This window comes from Malus sylvestris, chromosome 17, assembly GCF_916048215.2.
Source record: "Malus sylvestris chromosome 17, drMalSylv7.2, whole genome shotgun sequence".
Taxonomy (NCBI): Eukaryota; Viridiplantae; Streptophyta; class Magnoliopsida; order Rosales; family Rosaceae; genus Malus; species Malus sylvestris.
In genome coordinates this window covers 1711818-1737309 of record NC_062276.1, presented here as the reverse complement: position 1 = coordinate 1737309, position 25492 = coordinate 1711818, and the positions used below count along the sequence as shown (strand labels likewise).

At 36.5% G+C, this 25492-nt stretch overlaps 4 protein-coding genes, 1 long non-coding RNA gene and 1 pseudogene across 15 annotated transcripts in view; 1 reads left to right on the top strand and 5 right to left on the bottom strand.

The window, feature by feature from the left end:
* The window catches only part of LOC126610482 (uncharacterized), a 7818-nt gene extending 4870 nt beyond the window's left edge, over nucleotides 1–2948 (bottom strand). Inside the window, exons 1-6 of the mRNA XM_050278563.1 lie at nucleotides 2881–2948; nucleotides 2446–2769; nucleotides 2318–2337; nucleotides 1290–1763; nucleotides 508–657; nucleotides 181–273 (exon numbers count right to left, since the gene is read on the bottom strand). Coding sequence (XP_050134520.1) covers nucleotides 181–273; nucleotides 508–657; nucleotides 1290–1763; nucleotides 2318–2337; nucleotides 2446–2759 — 1051 coding nt within the window. The 5' untranslated portion in view covers nucleotides 2760–2769; nucleotides 2881–2948. The remainder of the gene's footprint in view (nucleotides 1–180; nucleotides 274–507; nucleotides 658–1289; nucleotides 1764–2317; nucleotides 2338–2445; nucleotides 2770–2880) is intronic.
* LOC126610490 (protein MAIN-LIKE 1-like) overlaps nucleotides 1–21383 on the top strand; it is a 27884-nt gene extending 6501 nt beyond the window's left edge. The window contains exons 1-7 of one of the 10 annotated variants that reach the window (XM_050278582.1): nucleotides 5579–5645; nucleotides 6369–6502; nucleotides 19245–19502; nucleotides 19590–19845; nucleotides 19943–20535; nucleotides 20620–21039; nucleotides 21120–21383. In XM_050278582.1, the coding sequence (XP_050134539.1) occupies nucleotides 6371–6502; nucleotides 19245–19502; nucleotides 19590–19845; nucleotides 19943–20535; nucleotides 20620–21039; nucleotides 21120–21263 (1803 nt within the window). In that variant the 5' untranslated portion in view covers nucleotides 5579–5645; nucleotides 6369–6370 and the 3' untranslated portion in view covers nucleotides 21264–21383. Of the gene's footprint in view, nucleotides 1–5578; nucleotides 5646–6270; nucleotides 6503–6551; nucleotides 6770–6845; nucleotides 7037–18227; nucleotides 18478–19110; nucleotides 19503–19589; nucleotides 19846–19942; nucleotides 20536–20619; nucleotides 21040–21119 lie in introns of those variants that run through there. The other 9 variants (XM_050278585.1, XM_050278578.1, XM_050278587.1 and 6 more) reach the window with 9 other exon arrangements.
* LOC126610483 (ankyrin repeat-containing protein NPR4-like) overlaps nucleotides 8620–25492 on the bottom strand; it is a 38363-nt gene continuing 21490 nt past the window's right edge. The window contains exons 6-8 of one of the 2 annotated variants that reach the window (XM_050278566.1): nucleotides 10370–10417; nucleotides 9715–10145; nucleotides 8620–9280 (exon numbers count right to left, since the gene is read on the bottom strand). In XM_050278566.1, coding sequence (XP_050134523.1) covers nucleotides 8669–9280; nucleotides 9715–10145; nucleotides 10370–10417 — 1091 coding nt within the window. In that variant the 3' untranslated portion in view covers nucleotides 8620–8668. The remainder of the gene's footprint in view (nucleotides 9281–9714; nucleotides 10146–10369; nucleotides 10418–25492) is intronic. The other variant, XM_050278565.1, reaches the window with a different exon arrangement.
* On the bottom strand, nucleotides 11861–13195 carry LOC126610518 (uncharacterized). Its single transcript, XR_007618561.1, has 2 exons — nucleotides 12847–13195; nucleotides 11861–12687 (listed from the first exon to the last, which is right to left on the bottom strand). It is a non-coding gene; the product is annotated as an uncharacterized LOC126610518 (long non-coding RNA).
* Nucleotides 21267–25492, bottom strand: part of LOC126610492 (uncharacterized) — a 32687-nt gene continuing 28461 nt past the window's right edge. The window contains exon 17 of the transcript XR_007618524.1: nucleotides 21267–21452. The gene's annotated coding sequence lies outside the window, so the exon portion shown is untranslated. The remainder of the gene's footprint in view (nucleotides 21453–25492) is intronic.
* On the bottom strand, nucleotides 21267–25492 carry LOC126610506 (uncharacterized; annotated as a pseudogene).

Here is a 25492-nt window from a genome sequence, read left to right as displayed (position 1 = left end):
CGACGATCGAAAATTAAAAAGGTGTGTGAGAAGTAAAATGGGGTGTATGGATATCACACCCCTTACTAAAAACAAGGAGATGGATAATTGAAAAAAGTCGACAAAAAAAAAAAAGAGCAAAACATATGAAAAAGTCTTCAACATATCAAATCGAAGTTAGAATTTTGAGATGTAACATACCTGTGCTATTCTCTTGATTGCCTTGTTCATTTTCTTGACTTCCAACATTTATATAAAAACCACTGATACGACCTGCATCTTCTATGTGTATACCTACCAAAAAATACGACTTCCTCATTCAAAATACTTCTTTGTAGATAGTGTCTTGGACATAAAGACCAATTATGGTAGTACCCATTTGTAATAACATTTAAGAAAAATATTAGGGAGACCACCTTATTTGAACCACCTTATGAAACTGTTTATGTGAAAGGTGACATTTGTACATGACACACATAATGTTGCCAAATTTGATGGTAGTAAGAGAAAAGAGAAGATATTACTAACATTTATAGATCAACGATTGCCAGAATTTGAGCGATGTTCCACTCAGAAATGCAGAGGGCACACTAGCAATTGCAGACAAAGGGGAGTATTTTCCTTGGCCTTGAGTATATGCTAACATTGGGATACACTGAAGCAACATCCATGCAAAATCTGTACGTATGTATTTTGACCAATTATCATATATAGGTATATATAAGGTAATTCTCATTCTACTACCTTGAAGTGTCGTGGTTTTTAAATTTTCATATATTAAGTTTTTTTCATCCCAGTGTCATACCTAAAATGAGGATTGTGGAACACTTTCATTCTTCTGTTAGGCTTTTCATCAGAATCTAAGTTAACACGTGACGTGGCGCCCGGTGGACTAATTGTGCTCCACATGTAAATATGGCATCACATCATGTAGCGCTTAGTCATTGTCCACGTAACTTAGGTTCTGACAAAAAGTCTAATAGAAGTATGAAAGTGTCCTACAATCCTCACTTTAGGTATGACACTAAGATGAAGAAAACTTGATGTGTGAAAGTTTGAAAACCACGACGATACTTCATGGTAGTAAAATGAGAATTACTCATATATAGGAAATTCACACACCTATTCTTTTACCTCTCAAACATCTTTGTTAATTTTGGGCTATTAATTTTTCAATTCATTCGACCTAATGGTCGAAAATTAAGAGGATTGTGTGAGAAATTAAAATGGGTGAGTTGATAGCACTACCCTATATGACATACACACACACAGTGCAGAAAAATTGATTCGGTTAAGAGTAGTTAAGTTACCAAATTGTTTGGCAAAAAGACAAAAGACAAGAAGTTGAGAGCCGTAAGGGCCTTCATGTGGCAGTAGATCTAGGGGTGGAGTAAGATCGAAGAGGTACCGAACTATATCCCATCGGTCATGCATAGCAGCGATTAGAATCGGAGTCATTTGGCTGCCCTCTCCGGCAATGCCAATCAGGTTCTGGTTCTGCGTAACAATGCATTTTACCATATTGAGGTTGTCTCTAGCAGCATAAGCGAGAGCCGTCCAACCATCACTAGATTGTATCTCCAATTCTTCCTCCTTCATGAACTTCACCAGCTCTTCCACAATTTGCTCCTGCTTGAATATTACTGCGTTGTGAAGAGCTGTCCCCAATGAATCCTTTCGTCCTGTTGCATCGGCGTGTTGGTCAAGAAACAACTTCGTTTCATGCCAATCACCCCTCCTTACAGCAGCGAAGAAACCTTGATATTCCCGCCGCTGGATCTCATCTGTAAGGGTACAGTAATTAAAATGGCATTTTATACAATATATTAACTACTTTCTTCTTCAATTCTCGTGGAGTAACTTAAAATAACTTAATTCTTAAGTACATACCATGTTATGACTTTAATCTAGTTTCTATTTATACACAACAATCTCTTCACACCCAACTTTTATCACTCATACCCAACACACCCAACAATCTCTAATCTTTGGATTTGATAACAAGGGTTTGAGATTAATACCTTTACGTGAAACAGGAATTATAGGGAAAAAAAATTTAAATTTAAAATTTAAATAGAAAGATAAAAGAAAATAATGCACAAGATAGTGATTAACAAGTCGAGTCTCGTTCTCTTGGTCAACTAATCATCAAAAGTTGATGGTCGCTACCTCTTGAATTTGATATCTTGAGATAAAACCTTGAAAACACGTCCATTTATTCATCAGGGTTCCATCCTTGATAATTGATTAAGAATGAGTGATCATGCATTCCTTACATACGAGGAAACCAAAAGAACCTTTCATATACATTTAATACTTTGATTTTGATGATAGATACCTCGGTCTTGTATGTTCAGTCTGCCAATTTATCCAAAGGAGATTTTATTATCGGTATCATGATCATGTGTTTATATATGAAAACAAAGAAAGAAATAGTGAAGCAAGTACAAGAAATTAACAACTCACAACTTGCGTTTTTCTCGGTTGAACAGTGCTTCCAAAGTATCCCACGCAGCTTTGGCGGTGGTTTTGTCACGGATAGAAGGAAAAGTACGCGGCCCGCAAGAAAGTTGGATTGCATGCAAAGCTCCGGCATTATTCTTCCTCCAAGCCTTAAACTTAAAGTCTCCAACGCCTTCCTGTTCAGGGTGTTCACTTTCAACAACGTCCCAAAGATCTTTACTGAGCAGATAGGTTTTGACGCGGACACTCCAATCCTTATAATCGTGTTCTCCGTTGAGGATTTGAGGAACAATTGTAGTCCTAGACGCAGCTGCCATGCTTCTAAATCTGTCAATTTTTCCAAACCAGATTTTATTAGTTAGATCACGATCATATGTGTGTGTGAAAAAAAAAGAAAAAAAGAAATAGTGAACCAAGTATAAGGAATTAACTACTTACAATTGAAATAGGGAAGCCTTCAGAAAATGGTTCAGCTTGAATTGGTGATCTATAGTATTGATGCTGCTACATATATAGATATACTATATAGTCAACGGTATAAGATATCATATTATGCTGATAAACTGATAATTTTCTCTCCTTTTTAATACGAATTTGTCCTTTATTTTAAAGAATTGTTATTGGCACTCTAAAAGTCTCATTTTGCAATCTAAACTTTCTCTGATTAGAAAAAAAATATTGTGAGGAGATGATACTTTAAAGTGCTAATAACAGTTCTCATGTACGCTTATGGATCAACATGGTAACAAATTAATCAGTTGTCCCCGTTTTACAATGTCAAATCTCGTTGTTACAATCTTACTTTAGAAATACTTGACAATATTAATCAAAGTAGTAAAAAATAAGTAAATAAACCTTGTCTTTTGAAAAGAAAAATATGTTATTACCATTTTTTTAGGGTAAACTGCTATTCGACCCCTTGAAGTATTACTCCAATTAAAATTGACCTCCTAAATTATTTTTTTGGTGATTAACCCCCTGAGCTATTTGAAATTAGTCAATTAACCCCCTGACGGTAGATTACATTCACTATTTCGTCAAATTCAAGGGCAAATTAATCTTTCCATCATCAATTCTTATTTGTCAACTATAACCACCAATAAATTTATGACATATGGACACAAAATAATGTGTAATGACAATGTGAAATTGTCCTTTATGTAAATGTTTCGGGCTTTTTATGTTTTCTGATTATGCTATATGTTTTACACATTATTTTGTGTTCATGTGTCATAATTTTATTGGTAGTTATAATTGATAAGTAAGAATTGATAATGAAATGACAAATTTGCCCTTGATTTTGACGTGGTGGACGGAACCTAACGGCAAGGGGTTAATTGGCTAATTTTAAATAGTTCAGGGGGTTAATTCAAAAAAATAATCCAGGAGGTCATTTCAACTAGGATAATAGTTCAGGGGTTTAAACTGCATTTTACCCTTTTTTTTAATAATAGCAAGTTGACATGTTATAATAGTTACTCATTTTTATTAATTGAGTAATGTTACACTTACTATATTTCTCATACCACATTAATCTAAGGATCAAAGGAGCAATATCAAGTAAGCCTAGATGGGAATTAGAAGCCATACTTTGTGTACAAATTAATTGAAGGATCAAAGCAACAATATCAAGTAAGCCTAGTTGGGACCTGGGAATTTAGAAGCCATACTTTGCCTACAAATTAATATAAGGATCAAATGAGCAATATCAAGTAAGCCTAGCTGGGAGTTAGAAGCCATACTTGGCTTACAAATTAATTTAAGAATCAAAGCAACAATATCAAGTAAGCTTAGCTGGGACCTGGGAATTTAGAAGTCATACTTTGCCTACAAATTAATCTAAGGATCAAAGGAGCAGTATCAAGTAAGCCTAGCTGGGGGTTAGAAGCCATACTTTGCGTACAAATTACTTTAAGGATCAAAGCAACAACATCAAGTAAGCTTAGCTGGGACATGGGAATTTAGAAGTCATACTTTGCGTACAAATTACTTTAAGGATCAAAGCAACAATATCAAGTAAGCTTAGCTGGGACATGGGAATTTAGAAGTCATACTTTGCCTACAAATTAATCTAAGGATCAAAGGAGCAGTATCAAGTAAGCCTAGTTGGGGGTTAGAAGCCATACTTTGCGTACAAATTACTTTAAGGATCAAAGCAACAATATCAAGTAAGCTTAGCTGGGACATGGGAATTTAGAAGTCATACTTTGCGTACAAATTACTTTAAGGATCAAAGCAACAATATCAAGTAAGCTTAGCTGGGACATGGGAATTTAGAAGTCATACTTTGCCTACAAATTAATCTAAGGATCAAAGGAGCAGTATCAAGTAAGCCTAGCTGGGGGTTAGAAGCCATACTTTGCGTACAAATTACTTTAAGGATCAAAGCAACAGTATCAAGTAAGTTTAGCTAGGACCTGGGAATTTAGAAGTCATACTTTGCCTACAAATTAATCTAAGGATCAAAGGAGCAGTGTCAAGTAAGCCTAGCTGGGAGTTAGAAGTCATGCATTGCGTACAAATTAATTTAAGGATCAAAGCAGCAATATCAAGTAAGTCTACCCAAATGACAAAAATACACTCAATAATAAACAATGGGCCAAAATGATTTGAAAAAAAATGAGGGTATTTTTATCATTTAGCCTTATTTAATGGAGATTTTTCACTGAATGACCAAATGATTGACAGTGGGCAAACTCAGGACCACTTCTATTGATTTTAAATCTCATGGATCAAAGTTAGTTATGCTAATATGAGAGACTATTTTGGCTGTAAAAAAACATTTTTTTAATTTGCTCAAGTGACCCTACCCTTCCAAAAACATCGAAACAAGGGATTCATTTCCTCCGAGGATCCTGTGTTTTTTTTTTTTTTTTTTCGTGATGCTGGAGAGACTAAATTTTTAGATTATATTTTCTAGACCATATAATGTGGCGGTTGATAATTGGACTAATTTTCAAATCGTTAAAACAAGTGCCAAACCATCAACCATCACATATTTTTATCAACAAAAAAATTGTAAAAAACTTTGGTCTAGCTAACATTTTCTGTATTTTTTTGTCAAACACTTGCATATTTTTACATTTACTTTTACCCCACGCCAAAACGCAAAGTTTTGATCTGGTCCAAAAAGTAGTGTCTTGGTCTTGGACACAGCGCGCGGAATTCTATTGCCAGGAACGTCGTTACTGGAGGAGAATCAGGTACGAAACGCATTTGTTCTTTTCAATTTTCTTTCATACCAGTCGATTGGATTCTTCAGTTTTTACTTCGTTTGCTTTGTTTATCATCTACTGCTCTGCTCTTGTTGCTTTCTGTCAATTTGGGAGTTTAGGGTTTCTGTCAAATTTGGGGTTCTGGGTTTCTCTGTTTCTGTCCATTTGAGGCTTTTAGGTTTCTGAAAAAGTTCAAAAGTTTCATCTGCTGTCTGGTTGTGTTAGAACAAGTACACAATTTTGAAATTCTTGTGGAAGGGAACCGTAGAAAATTGGTTACCAAATTAATGTATTACTAATTACATTCACAAGTGGCTAATTAACTGGCTTTTCTTAAACAAGAAATCATTTGAAAGGGCAACAATTTAGCAATTACAAAGCTGAGCAGTCTGCTAATTGATTGTGTTATACTTGTGCCAGTGTGACAGAGTGCACTAGCTTTCTAAGATTCATACACCCGACTCCACTTAGTGAGATAAAGCTTGGTTATTGTTGTTGTTTATACATACATGAACATTTTACTTGCTGACAAAATCTCTGCGTCGACACATGATTAAGTGTAATAGGTTCCTTTCCAGTTTCCAGTTATATTATACCTTTTATTTGTTAGCAGAACACCAGAAAATGATTCCTGGTATGTTCTTCCACAAAAATGCTTCTCTAATAGGAAACCGGAATTGTTCTCTCTTTACTTTTCTTAATTAATTCTAGCTATGAAGAAGGCAAGAAAAACTAAGGAGGCTGCAAGATCATCTAAGAATATTAATGCTAATGAGAAAAATGTTCCGGTACATCCCCCTGCATCTACGCGAAAGCGAAAGGCTGCCTCCTCTAATGAATCAGAGGTGGTTGATGATTCCATAGAGGATAAACCATCTGTTGATGTTGTTGTAGACGACATCCAAGCTGTGGACGATACAAATGTTGGGACCATCATCTTAGTTATAGACGATACAAATGTTGGGGCAAGCGTCTCAGCTACAGACGATGTTGGGGTCGATGCCAAAGTGACACAGCCTTTTCCAGGAGGGTGCACAGATACATCGTTGCTGAAGAGTTGTATGAGTCACGTTGCTGCTGCAGTTTGGAATAATGAGGTATTGTTAGTTTGGGTACGTAAACATTTTTTAGCCACTTACCTGTTCAATGTTTTCAATCTAAATATCGTATATTGATTATTGTCAAAAGGAACGTGGTCCGCTAAGGTGCATGTCCAAGTGGAAAACACTGAAAGAATGGAAATGGCAGGACAAGCAAAATAATGACACTTATAGGAGGAACATTACAGAATCATGTTTGTTACCACTGCTGGAGTGTACTTATCGAATTTTTGATAAGATAGTGGTCTCTGCTTTTGTTGAGCGCGGGCAGCCGGAGACCTTTCACCCGCTGTTTGGTGAGATGACCGTTACTTTAGACGACGTTTCAAACCTCATAGGTATAAGAAGAGAAGAAAAGAAAAACTGTATGGTTTCATATATATCAAAGTCGTATCTTTATGTAGATTAAAATTTTATCGATTTCAAATTTTCTTTTTCGGGGTTCCTGTCACAGGCAAGGCGATATCTTTACAAGCAGATGAAGTCATGAGTAATCATGAACTATTGGTATAGTTATTAGGGTCTAGGATTATTGTCTGAATAAGATTTTATTGCCTAACTTCATTAGAACACAAATCAGGAAATTACCTTAAGGCATTGCTTTCGGAGCTCAATATCAGCATGAATCACATACGGGGACGAACCATTCTTCACCACAAACCTGTCAAACCAGCCGGCATTGAAACTGAAGGAAGAAACGTTTGTAGAATCAACCAAACCCGTCCGATTGATTCCCGATCATAATCATAACTCTCAGGTTCAGTGGCTAGCCTTTTCATGATTTTGCTACAGATCTTCCAACGATCATCAAGCTCAGCTGCTCAGTGCAGCTTCGAAGCTCCAAAAGCTCCAAATTGGAGCAACCCAATTTGAAATCCTCCATCGTCCACGCTATCAAATCCACCTCAGTGAGAATAAGGACCTCATCGACAAAAAACGCAGAGCGGAAAATTGGGCTGGCAGCGTAATTTCACACCGCATGAGTCCGAATTTCTCAACACACCCATTCCTCAGAACGGAGAACCGAAAATCTTAATACCTGACTGCCTCGTTAGGACGATCAAAGAAATCGAATTTGATTTCGCGAGCGCAAATGCGAGTTACGGCAAATTGAACCCAGGAATCGGTGGGCAGCATTACGGACTGTGGTGTGGGAAAGACTAAAGAGGGTCGAAAAGTGTGGACTGGAGAATCAGAGCGGGAGAGTAGAACGTGGTCGACGAACTCCTCTAAGAACTGGCGGCTGTTATCGAACGTGAACGAAATTCAGTTTACAAGGCGGGTTAGAGATTCTTATAGTTTTGACAGTGAAGGCTATTGGCCTAAATCTATAGCATTAGTACATTTCTGCACTGGACGGCAAGGGCAACATCACTTTTTCTTGCAGCTCAAGACTTGGACGCAGGAGCATTGCATATTGCTTCTTGCGGTGGCCGTACGTACGTCCCTTCTTTGGAATATATACCTCATGGCCAATTGATTCGATGTAAATTTATTGGTTCCTCCATGTAAACCCCACCTACATGGACATGGTGATTCGATCCAAGACATCCATTACATTTCCAGCTTCAATCACGTTCATAAATATATGATCCAAGACCATATCTTTCCCGCTCTAAGTTCTGTTGAGAGTATGAATTTCATATATGAGAAAGAAGGGACCTTAAATGTACTTGGGTTACTTTCCATGGTGCTAATTGGTTTTATGTTGGAATCTTAACTTCCTTCAAGTTTTCTAGTCAAATATCTTATGGAGAACAAATATATTAAAAAAAAATTGAACAATGGGTTTTTTATTAAAGGAACCAAACACTTACATAGTGTGTACAATACATACAAGCTTTCTCACAAGTGACAAACATTACATTACTAAGTTGCACATATAAATATATCGCATGCACCATCAAGAGTTTATATCCAACGTTTGACTTTTCTATCGAATATTCCTCCACCATAAGTGGACACAAAAATCTCAACGAGAAGGGGAAATTGCATCCAGATAAATAAAATGACAGGAACACTAGCAAGGAAAATGATTGGATAAGTAATCCATGGTTTGTCCTGAAGCATGATGAATAAGGCAGAAGAAAAGGCAACCATCATGGTGGCGATGGAGATGAAGAGTGTGGAAAGGCCTATTATCATCTTTGTGGGTAAGGATTCGAGGAAATCATCTTCAGCATAACGCGATGTAAGGATGCCCAAAAACATCAATGCTGACGTTGCAGAAGAAAAGAGCGAAATTGCATCTGAAACTATAAAAACCATAAATAGCCTTCCGTCTAAGAATATGGGAAACCCTGTTTCTTGGTCGTTTCCACCAGGAACTGTAAATGCAGCAGCAAACATGATTGTAATAATCAGGGTACTAACAACTGTATAAGAACTTGTTGTTCCTTTCATCCACTTTTCTCCTTTCGCATGCAATTCCTTGTGGGTCTCCGTAAATAATTTAGGGGCTGTGAAACCATCACCGTTTAAAGGTGAGGTTCCCAAGACTGGAATCACAATACTCTCTACCTCCTGCATTTCATTCAACAAAAACTTATACATCGCAGTGATATGAGGTGATCATGTTCTTTCAGTAATTAGAAAAGGAAAAAAATGCTTCATTTGATACATGAATATGTGCATCGTACTGAAATTTGGCCATTGGAAGTATCTGTTTTGTAACTATTCATTTATATTAGGTTTTATTTATATATATTTTTTGGCTTTTCAAGTTTACGATAGTTCCCCATGTCATGTTATAAGTTCAACTACCCGACACAGTGTGAGCTTAAGCATATAATGAGGTAGAATTTATATTATTCTTGGATGGCATTGGCATGGGACCAAGTGAGAAAGAAGTTAAATTTCAGGGTATTATTTGAATTTCATCGTGTCAGTATTCGGATTGAATTTCAGGAGTCGTAGATGTAATTAAGCCTACAAGAACAATATAAAATAATTCTAACCTTGTACCATTGCCTTTCTCTCTGCATTTGCAAGGCTGCACCTGGAATACGATCAAGCTTTGCCACTGCCAATGGAGATAACATCCCCGCAAAATGTAGCAAGCTGTTGTTGTGATTTGCCATCCAAGTCGTAAGCATAGTTCTTTTACCAACCCCGTATATAAGGCCATAAACTTTTTCTTGACGGCATTCAACAGCATAATGAAATATGTTCTTTCCGGACTTGGTACTGAACAATAAATCTGGTTCGGCTTTACATAGAGGAATAACGAGCTCAGCAATCCCATTTTCAACAGCTTGGAGTATTGTTTCATGTAGACCACATTCCGCCATTTCTTCATCACTTAAATGTTTTATCTCGTCAAACATGCAGTCCATAATTTGACGTGACCGAACATGGATCAATTTTAGTTCACGAATGCGGTTGATTCCTAAGTTCACATTCAAAATAATGTTACAAATAAACAAATTGATAGTTTAATCAAATTGAAAATGGGAGCTGATTTTCATATACAATTTTTTAGTTTTTCACATACTCTCTTAAATTATGATCATCGAATTTGATAAATCAAACAAAATCAATAGACATAATTCAAAAGGTATGTGAAAAGTTAATTGTGTTTATAAAAAAATAAATTAATTAATGTCCACGTACCCAAAAACTCTAAAAGCCTCGATGGAAGTCCTTGTAATATACCCAAGACTGCGACACAAATTTAAAATTTCTTTATATGCTAATTAGTTTATATATCATCCAATTTTTTTTATTTTTTTATTTTTTAAACAGACGATGCCACCTTTAGTGTAGATAATATCGTTTGTTTAAAAAAAATGATATATGGCATAAGCAAAGAAAAATAAAATGCAATTCTTATGGCGAGCAAAGCATATAAAAAGAGCAGAACATATAAAAAGGACTTCGACATATCAAATCATAGAGTTTTGAGATGTAACATACCTGTGCTATTCCTTTGATTACCTTGTTCATTTTCTTGATTTTGAACATTTATACGAAAATCACTAACGTGACGATCAAGATCAATGTGTATACCTACCAAGAAATAGGACTTCCTCATTCATAATACTCCTTGTAGATAATGTCTTTGAAATAAGAACAATTTTCTTTTGTCGAGTGATATAACAGATTTGAAAATTATTAGGGAAACCATGTTATTTGAATCACCTTATGAAATCTTTTATGTGGAAGGTGACATTTGTACATGCCACCTATATAATTTTGACAAATCTAATTATGGTGGTAAGAGAAAAGGAAAGATATTACTAACAATTATAGATCCACCATTGCCAAAATTTGAGCGATGTCCCACTCGGGAATGCAGAGGGCACCCCAGCAAATGTCAATATAGGGGATCTTTCGGAGTTTGGAGTACATGCCAAGCGTGGGCAACGCTGAAGTAACTCCCATCTAAAATCTATACGTATGTATTTAGAGCAGTTAATAAGAAAGAAAAATAATGGATGATAACCTAATTTATCCATATATATAATCAAGAAAATTTGATTCGGTTAAGAGTAGTTTCGTTACCAAATTGTTTGGCATAAAGACAAAAGCTAAGAAGTTTAGAGCCGTAAGGGCCTTTATCTGGCATTAGATCTTCGAATGGAGTGAGAGAGTAGAGGTACCGAACTATATCCCATCGGCCATACTGAGCAGCGAAGAGAATCGGAGTCAGTTGGAGGGACTTTACGGCAATACCGAGTAGTTTCTTATTCTTCGTAACCATGCATTTAACCATCTTGAGGTTGTCTCTAGCGGCTTGACAAAGAGCCGTCCAACCTTCGCCACTATAACTCTTTCTTGTCTCCAATTCTTCCTCCGTCATCAACTGCACCAGCTCTTCCACAATTTGCTCGTGCCCGAATACTACTGCGTTGTGAAGAGGTGTCCCCCATGACCATGGCAACACTGCTGTTTTTGCAGTGGGGTGTAGGGTAAGAAACTCCAACGTTTTATGCAAATTGCCCCTCCTTACAGCAGTGAACAAAGCTCGATACTCATGCTCACTACTACAAAACTACCCATTACTGGCACAAATAAAAACGACAAGAAAAGGTTATTACTGAGGGATTTTAAGCAAAATCTGACAGAAAATGGTTGCAGTGGCGGATATAATAAGCGACAGAATTGACTGCGTCAAGAAATGAATTTTCCGACAGAAAATTATCTAAAACCGACAGTAATTGTGTCGGTTAAAACCGACATTAATTGTGTCGGATGTAACCGACAGTATATATATTTATAATAAATAAATATGAGAATTTTTGTCGGTTACAACCGACAGAATTTGTGTCGGCTATAACCAACAGGATATATATTTATAATAAATAATAAGATACTGTCTGTCGGTTAAAACCGACAGAACATATATTAATAATAAAAAAAAATAAAACAACCACTTTCTGCAGCATTCACTGCATTTTCCAGGTTTTCTATTTTCAATCGAGTCGGAGCAACCGCCTCAGGTCTCGAGTCGCTGAGTCGTCGTCGACGACCTTCAACACCTGCTTCTTCCTCGAAAACGACGGCAACGGGAGCGAGCTCGGCTCCGGCGACACCGCGAACGCTGATCCGGCATACATGTCGGTCTTCTGCACCATTTTCGGCCCGGGCCGGAGCCTCGCAGTCCTGGTCCCAGCCAAGCTCGTAGAACGGAGACTGATCTCTCAGGGAGGCCACGTTGGGGTCTCCATGGATGGCTTTCCATCATGTTCATCTGCTGAAATGCTCTCTGCTGTCGAAGTGTTTGATCGACAATCCGAAGCCTCGGAGTCTCCCCTCTCGTCGTGCCAGGCGCCACCGGGTCCTTCTCTCCCATGGCCTTTCTTGTGGCCTGAATCTGACTCACAATCCCATCTTTCAAGCTCCTGAAATGCCTCGACATGGCCTTTGCCGCTAAGGCGGAGTACACGGTGGCAACCAGAGATAGGTTTCAGAGAGTCTCAAATTTTAACCTTGATAACAATAAAAATCTAAAATTTTGAATTGGGTATTAATTGAAAAGATTAATCAAGCACAACCCGAGTAAAAAGTTTTTAACTTTGCCTTCTAATACTATTGAGGAATTATAAAAAATAAAAAATAAATAAAAGATGGGGTTTACTATTATTTACCTCTTCAAGCATTGAAAGCAGTCTGGTTTTTCGCTTCTGCAACTCCACAAATTCAAGGGAGCAAACAGTTTTTGAAGGAAAACAAACAAAAACCTACCTGAGCTAAAAGCATTTGTGGCATCAGAAATCTCTTCATAGGAGAAGCATTTCCAAGTGGGTCTTGGAGAAAGCTCTTTTGGATGTGGGTGTGGATGTTGAACTGGAAGTAAATGAGGAGAGAAGAGAATGACAAGGAAATGAGGAGAGGAGAAAAGGGGGAAGGAAGGGGGAAGGGAGAAGGCACAGGCGCAAGGAAGAGTTGGAGGGTTTTATGTTGGAAAATTAACATTACTGTCGGTTAAAACTGACAGAAATATTTTTTAAATATAGACCGACAGAAACTTTTCATTCCTGTCGGTTATAACCGACAATTTCCACCCAAAATTTAAAATTCCCTCCCAAAATTTTGTTACGATTTTAAATTCCCCCCAAAATTTTGTTACGATTTTAAAAAATAAAATAATAATTGTTTGGTTTAATAAATAAATAAATAATATGTATTTAAATATAATAAGTTTTTAAAAATTAAATAAAATTTTTTTTTTGTTGAAAATAAATAATTGTTTGGTTTAATAGATAATAATCCATGTAAAATATGCAATAAAGAAACAAAAATATAATTGTACAATGAAAATGTCATCACACAAACTAAATATTGTCTAATCAATACTTGAAAAATATAAATAAAAATTTAGCACAAATTACTTTTCACACTTCAAAATTTAGGCAAAATAAATAAATTTTCACACTTAAATTTTCACACCTCGACCCTATAAGAATGTAATAAATAAATTTGATCTTTAATTTAAAATATTTACACTAGTGGATACCACAAAATCTTATTTTATACTTAATAGAAGTATAATATTAACTCTAAGTGTTTGTTTAATCTACCGTTTTGACACAATATGCATTCTACCAAACTTTTTTCAACGATCCAACCGTCAAACTTATTTGTACACACTTCGAGATTACATACGTAAAAAATTGTAAAAAATAAACATTCAGAGATTACGTAACGGAACAAAAGTTTTCGACGGTTATAAACGAAAAATCACAATTTAACGGTTATTTTAGCTCCGATTTTGATGATTTTTTACAGCTACACTTTTCGACCCTATAAGAATGTAATGAATAAATTTGATCTTTAATTTAAAATATTTACACTAGTGGATACCACAAAATCTTGTTTTATTTTTAATGGAAGTATAATATTAACTCTAAGTGTTTGTTTAATCTACTGTTTTGATGTGATACGCATTCTAAGAAGCTTTTTTCAACGATCCAACCGTCAAACTTATTTGTACACACTCCGAGATTTTATACGTAAAAAATCGTAAAAAACAAACATTCAGAGATTAGGTAACGGAACAAAAGTTTTCGATGGTTATAAAAGAAAATTCACAATTTAACGATTATTTTAGCTCCGATTTTGATGATTTTTTACATCTACACTCATCGACCCTATAAGAATGTAATGAATAAATTTGATCTTTAATTTAAAATATTTACACTAGTGGATAACACAAAATCTTATTTTATACTTAATAGAAGTATACTATTAACTCTTAAGGGTTTGTTTAATCTACCGTTTTGACGCAATATGCATTCTACAAAACTTTTTTCAACGATCTAACCGTCAAACTTATTTGTACACACTCCGAGATTGCATACGTAAAAAATCGTAAAAAACAAACATTCAGAGATTAGGTAACGGAACAAAAGTTTTCGACGGTTATAAAAGAAAAATCACAATTTAACGGTTATTTTAGCTCCGATTTTGATGATTGTTTTACAGCTACACTCATCGACCCTATAAGAATGTAATGAATAAATTTGATCTTCAATTTAAAATATTTACACTAGTGGATACCACAAAATCTTATTTTATACTTAATAGAAGTATAATATTAACTAGTGTTTGTTTAATCTACAATTTTGATGCAACATGCATTCTATGCAACTTTTTTCAACGATCCAACCATTAAACTTATTTTTACACACTCCGAGATTGCATACGTAAAAAATTGTAAAAAACAAACATTCAGAGATTAGGTAACGAAACAAAAAAATTTCAATGATTATAAACAAAAAATCACAATTTAACGGTTATTTTAGCTTCGATTTTGATGATTTTTTACAGCTACATTCCTCGACCCTATAAGAATGCATTGAACAAATTCAATCTTCAATTTAAAATATTTACACTAGTGGATAATTTTTTATACTGAATGGAAGTATAACATTAACTCTTAAGTGTTTGATAGGATATGCATTTTACGAAATTAGTTTCAACGATTCAATCGTCAAATATGTTTGTATGTACTTCGAGATAGCATGTGTAAAAAATCGCAAAAAAAAAAAACATTCAGAGATTAGGTAATGGGATTGTGAGTGAAAAAAAAATATTTACACCATTTGTTTATTTATTTTTAATCAATGTAACATTTTAAAATAATAAAATAATCAATTTCTATCGGTTATGGCGGTTAAATCCATCAGGAAAAATCCGCCAGGAATTTATGTCGGATATATCCGACAGAAAGTAACTTTAATCCGACAGTAAATAAATCATGTGTCGGAAATATTTTATCCGTCAGAATGACTTATTAACCGTCAGGATCGTCCGACACCTAAAGCTAATATTGTAGTAGTGGCTCCGGGATCTCACCTGTCAAGGGTACGTATGTAATTAACTATGGCATTTTATACAACATAATTTATACTTATTAGTCAAAATAGTCTATGAGATTGACATAACTCATAACTTTAGTTCTTGAGATCTAAAATCGATAAAACTAGTTCATGAGTTTGTCCACCCTCAATCATTTTCTAGTTTCTATTTATACACGACAATCTTTTCACACCCAACTTTTATCATTCGACACTCAACACACCCAACAATTTCTAATCCTTGAATCTGATATCAAGGTTTTGAGATTAAAAGTTTATTGAGAAACCGGGATTATGGGGAAAAAATTAAAAATTTAAATAGGAATATAAAAGAAAATAAGCAAAGATAGTGATAAACAGATCGAGTCTCGTTCTCTTGGTCATTTGATGATCAAAAGTTCATGATCACTAACCCTTGAATTTGATACCGAAGTATGAGATTAAAAGCACTTCCATTTATTCTTGACAGTTCCACCCTTGGTATTAATTCAAGAGTGAGTGACCATACATTCCTTACACACAAGAAAGAGAACCTTTCATATACATTTAAACTTTAATTTTGATGATAGATACCTGAGTTTTCTGATCTGCTCAATTCTACTGCCATGCTCAATCTGTCAATTTATCCAATGGAGATTTTAGTATAGCTAGGTAGATCATGATCATGTGTTCATATATGAAAACAAAGAAAGAAATAGTGAACCAAAGTATATATGGAATCTTAACTTTCGACACTTGGAAGTTTAGAAGCTATAGTTTGCCTACAAATTAATTTAAGGATCAGAGTAACAGTATCAAATAAGCCTACCTGAGACCTAGGAATTAGAAGACACTTTGCCTACAAATTAATTTAAGGATCAAAGCAAAAGTACCAAGGAAGCCTAGCTACGGCGCCTATGCTAATAAAAATTGGCAGTGTGCCCTACTATGTAGAAGTTTTCACCAACTAAATTGCAAAACATTCTTTGTCCAGCACACTAGATTGGCAAATGGATTCCCAAGGTTGCACTAAGGAATTGCTCTCAAGTTCTTAATGATGGTTTGTGTATTTGGACTGATTGATCGATCTTATGGCTAGTTTTGGGTTGTTATGTTTTAAAAAAAAATTTCTTCCGTTGTACTTTAAAAATAACCGAATGTAAAATAAAACAAATGAACGTTTGATAAATTGTATTTTTACAAGTGTCACGAGTATGAAAAAATAATGTAATCGTTTGGTAAATTTTAATTGTAAAAGTGACATAATTGTATATAATGATAAAAATGGATATGGCAATGCGGGTGGTGGTGACGATTGTGGTGGTGGTGGCAGTGGGGATGATGGTAGTAACAATGGTAAGGTTATGTTGGTAGTGCTAGTAGTGGTGTGTGGTGGTTGGGAGTGTAGAGGTAACAATGGTGGTGGCGACGGCGGTAGTGGTTGTGGTTAGGGTTGTTGCGGGAGTTATGGGTGTGCTGGTGACTATGGTGGTGGTGGTGGTGGAAGCGATTGAGGTAGGAATGGCAATGGTGGTGTAAGGTTAGTGTTTGTAGTTAAGATTGTGGCGGTCATTTTGTTTTACAAGGGATAAAATGCGTGTAAAATGATAAATAATGTCAATTTATATAACTAATGAGGGTATTACAGGAATTGAAAATACTCATTAAAGGCTGAAAGCAGCTTTCAAAAGCTGATGTCAATAAGTCATAGCTTTTAAAATAAGTAAGATATTTTAGTTTTACTAACCACTTTTTTGTTGGTTAACTTTAAATGAATTAGTTTTTGGTAGAAAAAAACAATACCAAACGGGACCTTAAAGGTCTGCTTAGTGCACCAAAGTTTACCATGTTGACTTTCTTTGTAGATGAGTGCAGCATAACCTTGACTAACATTCATGAAATTATGGCTTTTTAACACTACTAAATCCTTAAATTATGGCTCTCCTTTCTCTCCTTCCTATCACTCTCCTCCCTCATCTAGCCTTCCCCGTTGGCTCCTTTCCTGCCGTTCACTCTGCTCGTGCTTAGATCTAGTGCATCAGAGCTCTTTCCTACTTTTAAACTGGTGGTTGAGTGGTGTGTGGATTTCGATCTGTCGTGCCTTTAGGGGTTTGCGTGGGGCCTTTGCCATCTTGTGCTTCCTCTGGAAGTTTGGGTGTCTCAGTCATGCCGATTAACGACCAAGAAATCGAGTATATGTCAGTGTGCTTCCAGGAAAGCCTCAAACTGAAGGAACGTTTTGGTCTTTAAGATTAATATAACTTCTCATTTTGGTACTTGAGATTTTAAATTGTTAGAAATGATTCCTGAATTTGTCCACTATCAATTATTTTGGTATTTCTATGAAAAAATTATATTAAAGAATAATCAAAATGACAAAAAAATAAAACCTCAATTTAATAAATAATTGATTGAAATGATTTGACAAAAAATAAAGGTATTTTTGTCATTGTTTCTTAAGGAGATTTTTCACGGAATGATTAAAATAATTGACAATTGATAAACTCAAGATCTTTTGTATTATTTTCAAATTTCAAGAAGTAAATGCAGAATTATACTAATTTCAGAAACCATTTTAGCTAAAAAAATATTTTTATAATTTGCACAAGTGGCACTACCCTCCCAAAAATATCGAAACAATAGATTCATTTCCTCCCAGGATCTTGTGTTTTTTTTTTTTTTTATGATGTTGGAGACACTAAATTTTTAGATTATGTTTTGTAAATCAAGTAGCATTTTGGTAAGCATTTTGTAAATCACCACATCTTTCGATATACAAAAAATTGTCTCAAAATTTGGTAGCATTTTCTGTATTTTTATCGTCACGCTTAATTTTACGTTTACTTTTACTTCCAAAAAATTGTCTTGGTCCTCACCTAGTAGTAGAACACAGCGCGCGGAAGTCTTTTGCCAGGAACGTCGTTACCGGAGAAGAATCAGGTACGAAACCCATTTGTTCCATTCAATTTCTTTCATACAAGTCGATTGGATTCTTCAATTTTTACTTCGTTTGCTTTGTTCATCATCTTCTGCTCTGCACTTGTTGGTTCCTGTCAATTTGGAGGTTTAGGGTTTCTGTCAAATTTGGGGTTCTGGGTTTCTCCGTTTCTGTCCATTTAGGGCTTTTAGGTTTCTGAAAAAGTTCACAGTTTTGAATTATGGAACCGTAGAAAATTGGTTACCAAATTAATGTATTACTAATTAAACTCACAAGTGGCTAATTAAATTACTTTTCTTAAACGAGAAATCATTTGAAAGGGCAGCGATTTAGCAATTACAAAGCAGAGCAGTCTGCTAATTGATTGTGTTATGCATGTACCTGTGTGACAGAGCGCATTGGCGTTGTAAGATTCATACGGCTGACCCAACTTAGTGGGATAAGGCTCGGTGGTTGTTGTTGTTGTTTATACATACATGAACGTTTCACTTTCTGACGAAATTTCTACGTCGACGCATGATTAAGTGTAATAGGTTCCTTTCAAGTTTCCAGTTATATTATACCTTTTATTTGTTATCAGAACACCAGAAAATGATTCCTTGTATTTTCTCTTTACTTTTCTTAATTAATTCTAGCTATGAAGAAGGCAAGAAAAACTAAGGAGGCTGCAAGATCATCTAAGAAAAGTAATGCTAATGAAAAAAATGTTCCCGTACATCCCCCTGCATCTGTGCTAAAGCGAAAGGCTGCCTCCTCTAATGAATCAGAGGTGGTTGATGATTCTGTAGAGGATAAACCATCTGTGGATGGTGTTGTAGACAACATCCAAGCTACGGACAATACAAATGTTGGGGCTATAGTCTTAGTTACAGACGATACAAATGTTGGGGCCAACGTCTCAGCTACAGACGATATAGATGTTGGGGTTGATGCCGAAGCGACAGAGCCTTTTCCAGGAGGGCCAACAGATACATCATTGCTAAAGAGTTTTAAGAGTCATGTTGCTGCGGCAGTTTGGAATAATGAGGTATTGTTTGGGTAAATAATAGCAGTTTTAGCCACTTACCTGTTCCATGTTTTCAATCTAAATATCATATTTGATTTTTGTCAAAAGGAACGTGGTCCGCTAAGGTGCATGTCCAAGTGGAATACACTGAAAGAATGGAAATGGCAGGACAAGCAAAATAATAACACTTTTAGGAAGTACATTACAGAGTCATGTTTGTTACCACTGCTGGAGTGTACTTATCGAATTGTTGATAAGATAGTGGTCTCTGCTTTTGTTGAGCGCTGGCAGCCGGAGACTAATACCTTTCACCTACCGTTTGGTGAGATGACCATTACTTTAGACGACGTTTCAAACCTCATAGGTATAAGAAAAGAAGGAAAAAAACTTTATGATTGCATAATATCAAAATTGTATCTTTACGCAGATTAAAATTTTACTAATTTCAATTTCCTTTTTAGGGGTTCCTATCACGGGCAAGGCGATCTCTTTACAAGCAGATGATGTCATGAGTAATCATGAACTATTGGTAGAGTTATTAGGGGTTAATGACGAGGAGGCAACCGAGGCTTTGAGCGAGTTCAATGAAGAATATGTGACTCTTTCTTGGTTACGAAAACATTTTGAAGGTGTGAGTGATACAGACTCAATGGAAGCAAATAAGTGTGCAGCTAGGGCTTACTTGTTGTACTTGTTGGGATGTACTCTTTTTGTGGACAAAAGCGGGACTAGGGTACATGTTACTTATCTAAGACTACTTAGGGATCTTGATGCTGTAAGAGGTTATGCATGGGGTGCTAGTGCACTAGCTTGGTTATATCGTCAGTTAGGGCAATCAACTAGATCTAAGGTCAAGCAAATGAGTGGCTATATGACCTTGTTAGAGGCATGGGTGTACGAACACATGCATCTAATTTGTAGCCCTAATTATGACCAAAATTACTCTGATATTGACCCTCGTGCTTGTCGTTGGAAGCCACGAATGTCTAGTGGAACCACGACAGATGACTTGCAGAAGATGAGGAAAAAGTTAGATTCTTTGACAGCCAACCAGGTACGGACATATTAGGCGTTATTGATCAAATATAATTTGTAGTGATACCATTATGTCTAATGCATGTATATATATCTTTTTCAGGTCACCTGGGAACCCTACAAATCTCGTAGACAAGCACAACCGTTTCATGAGATAACATACTTTACTGGGATGTTAAAATGCTTCGACGTTGTTGAGCCTTACTGTCCTGAGAGGGTACTTAGGCAGTTTGGACGTGTCCAGACAATTCCAAAGGCACCGTGTGTCCTTCCTCGAAGCACAAGAGCAACTCATGCATCAGTTAACAAGTTATTATATGAATACATTGATGGGATGTGGGATGGGTGGCAGAATCATGTCTTGCATCAAAATAACCGAAGCAGCCCAGTTAGCATTGCATCAGATGTTGTCTCGGGGTACTTGGACTGGTACCACAAAGTATCTCATCCTTTTGTTCACAACCCAGCACATAGTACTTCCTCATTTGACCCACAATATACCTCGCACACGTCATACTATCAGGTAAATAGTAAATATTTTAATTTGAGTAGAAATTGTTGTCAAAATTGCATTCACTCGTATTTGGTTATTATTTGTTACAGGATCGTGTGCAACGTATCCTGAACATCACTAGGCGTATAGTGGACATGGGGAAGGAAGTTGCATTGAGAGATTTCCCTGATGATGTCTACAACGCAGTTGAGAGCATACAAAATCTTTTAGAGGGTAGAAGTTCGGATGGATGACTATGCGTAAGAACTCATCAGATTTGCTAAGTAAGCATCTAAAACTGTATTTGGAATCACACCCAGTTACTTATGGCACAAAAATACAATGCAACGAGAGTGATATTTTCATCATAAAAATCTTTCTGCATGCACTTTACATTCCATATAGAAACCTGCACAAAATCAAACCAGAAAAAAAATATCAAACTTCGAAACAAAGAATGAGATTTCAAGGAAACAAAGTGTCCGGGAAATATTTTTTGCACTTACGGTTGAAATAATCTGAAAGCAGGGTTGATGCATCCGCTTATGAAGCAGTAGACTCAGAGGGAATGTCAGCACTTTGTACAATAAACCCAAGGAAAAAGAGAGCCTACAAGTTTAAGGGAGGTACTCCAAAGTAATCACGGATTGTTTTCCTTTTTAGGGAGGAGGGAGGGTTCAGAACAGAAGACGGGCTCTCCGATGCAGCTTCGGGGGTCTTCTCAAAGGTCTTGCTAAAGTCAGGATCCGACATAGATTGTTTCTTCTGTGACGGGGGAGTACTCATTCTGGGCGTACTAACCGGATTTAGTGAGTTGGTTTCGTCTAATCCTTCATCTGACGGACACAAACTTCCGGAAACCTTTGAGGTATGCATCGTTGATTCACTCATCAGAAGCTTTCTACACTCTGCGCTTGGGATTGCCATAACTCTTCTTCGAACGGTAGATGGTGAGCTTGTGCTTGTGGAGTAACTTTTCTGAGAGTTCCAAATGCGAACCTGTCGAGATGAAATATACAAGTGAAAACTTGAATCTAAAACGTTATAGAAAATGGCAAATGCATTGTGAAAATTGATAAATGTACAATCTTATATATGAACTGTGACTTTGTCTTGCATACCGTAAAATCATCTGACGACGTCGCCATCTTCCCGACCTCAAACTGGGACCTATTCGATGTCGGAAAAAGGTTCAGTCATTTGTCAAGAAATATCGAAAACCAGCAGCATTCGGGTAGGAGAGAAAACATACCAATCTACTGCTGTAACTTCCCTGTCATGGCCTTTCAATATAACGGGATCTTCCCGAGGCTTGTTTACCTGGTTGGCATTGCCAGTAGTGTCATTCTCGATCCAAGACCAGTAACAATAGCGCTTTAAAAAACAAATGTTACCTGCCAAATATAGGCGTTTCCATCGCTCGAGCCACTGACTATGTGAGCAGCATCGGGGCTAATAACTGACTGCAATTACATGATTGAAACGAAGACGTGTAAGTAGGTGGGAAATTGCACAAACTGGATTAGTGCACTGCACTTACAAACAGCAACGTTTACCTTAACAAAAAATGTTTCAATCCAGCATCCGGTGAACGCTTGAACAGGACCCTTTTGTAGTTGAAGTACGTTATACAAATATATGCCGACAGAAAACATAGGAAAAAATGAGCGTTATAGGCTGAATATTTGATAGTTTGTACGATGTCCGCGTATTATATATATGATGCACGGTAACTCTCCAAGACTTGAAAGCAATTCTGGTTTCTTATGCTAGGAGCTATTAGTTTGATGGTTGATCATACTGGGATATGAGCTGAAATCTGAAGGCACCAAATTTCTGATAATGGTGTTTTGAGCAGGCGATTCAGTTCACCAAAAAGAAAAAGATGTGCTAATAAGAGCCAAAGATACCTGTTGTCCATGCATGACGCTGAAAGCAACACTCCATTTAAATCTTGGGATAAGCTAGTTATACCGTGTAATCGTCTTTCCTGAAGTGAAAAGAATTGCTCGCTATCACGACATCGTCATATATATATCTATATAGTTGGAGGTTGCCAATGTCCAACTATCATAACAACTGACTGAGTACATATTGAAGGCTTTCTGCTAAAGCTGTCATGAGCCTCTGCCTGTTTTTTTTTTTTTTTTGGGTTTTTTAATCCTTATAACATAATAAACCAGCAATGATCCTGATATCATCAAGGCGGACATAAAAAGTCTATCACAAAGCTCCAGACATACCTTCTCAGTTGACTCCGGTTGAGGGCATGTCTGTGTGACAACATTTTTCAAACTTCTGGTATCCCAAAACTTGACAATGCTGAAACGAACCATAAGATCACATTAGTATGATATACCTTTGACAAGGAAATTTGGCATTCCGTTACGCTGTATCATTGCCAGTATTCCAATATACCTGTCCACAGCTCCGGCGGTAGCAATGGAGAACTCATCTTTAAGATAAAGAACTGATGTGATGCTCATGGAAACAGCCTGGAAAAGCTGTCTGAATGAAGAGTACATAATAATTTAATACAAAGAACCATTATCAGAAACAAACCTTTCCGCGCCTTACACGCTTTGCCCGTGGAACAATATGAGCCCCTGTAACCACTGCAGTTGACCTGCAAGAAATTATTATAAATTAGAATTGGAAAATAAAATCAAATTTATCACGACAATGAAAATATACTTTACGAGAACAAGTTTACCGTATAGAAACCTACCCCTGCATATTTTTGGAGCTTGAATTACATCTCATATATCAAAGAGCAAAAGGAGCCATCTCTCGAACCATAGACAATAACCTCGGTCAGATAAGAAGCAATGGTTCAAATTAGTTGTATTTAATTGGTTGTATTTCTCATTAGTCATAACACAAAAAGTAGCACAAGCAAACAAAAGTACAAAAATCCACATACAGATGAAAATATAAACGTACCGGGATTAGTTGGATGAGGACACAGAGATTTCACACTTCCTGTGTGCCCCATCAGTACAGCAGTACGTTTCCTTTCCTGAATATCCCACACCTTGATCTGGGCGAAAATAGAAAGGCCAAGGAAAAACACAACACTTAATAAACTGAAGTAGCTGTGATATGACGTGAGAAATACTTAAATGCAACTTTCCGTATAAACTATACCATATTTCATAACTTTGTATTCCTAAGTTATCTGTTATTTATAGCACATTGCAGTTAGAGTTTAGTCCTAATTATCTCCAATCCCATTTCTTATTCGTTGCGGAGAATGAAACCATTCTTAGGATTGTAATCTACACAAGTAAACAGGCTGGATTAGAACTTAATCACTTACAGTCTGATCGCCGGAAGCTGTCATAATTTGAGTATCATCCTGCAAAAAGATTTATATTGCAGAAAACACATTAACACTAAAAAGACGAAAACTTTGCAATTTAAATTTGGTTCTCCAATTGTTTAACGGTTTCCGTCTCCCAAATCAACACCAAAAGTACATCAAAAGAAAGGATTGCTCTCTTGTTAGTTATTGATTAACAGCAACATCTTCGTTTTTCAGTCGACATATTAACAGCAATATCACTTCCCAATTTCTAATAGTTCACATGTAAAATTTTACTCCACAAGAATTCCAGCTTCCACATTTCACCAATCAATCAACTATTGTGTGTGCAGCATACATGAAGCTCTACATAATTGAAGGTTGTTGAGATAATAATTCTAAATTTGAGGAGAAGGTTAGGGATCATACCTTAATCCAACAGATATCGAACACGGTGTTATGATGCGCAACCCAATCACAAACCTTAGTTTTATCTGAAACCAATAACCCAAAGACCAAGTTACTCACAATACAACACAAACAGTATCAAAATCAGCAGTCTATATCAATCGATCGATTCGATCTCCAATTAATCAACCTGCATTTTCTTGGTGAGATACAGATGCACAGAATTTGCGGCGTGTATCGAACAGGCTCAAGTACCCGTCCTCGTCGGACATGGCGATGATGTGTGAGCTTTTCCAAGACTACACAGAAACCGAAAGCAAAAGTATGTCAAGAAAAACACAATTTCTTGGTATCAAATAAAGTACGATTCGCGATTCAGAAACGCTGAGACGAACAGATTCTATACCTTGCCGAACGAGATTGCCATCGGAGGACTGTAGTGCTCTGCAGCGATGGCGCCGATTTCGTAGAAATCTGATACGTACGGCCGCTTCCGAGCTGGAAAAAAAACCCCAGCGTTTAGTAATCATGAGATGCCCTAACAGATTGATTACTAAAAAGTGTAGATTTAGAGAGAGAAACTCGGAATCCGTGGAGCTCTCTGGATCTGATGTCTTGGAAGAACGATTGGGGCTTTGAGATCACCATCGAAGCCCTAGGAGCGTAAATTCGACTGAAGAATCGTTAGACGCAGCAGACGGCGGAGCTGCGAAGGAAGAAACTCTAGCGACTGGGAAAGAAATGAAGCATTAGGGCTTTTTTCTTCTTCTT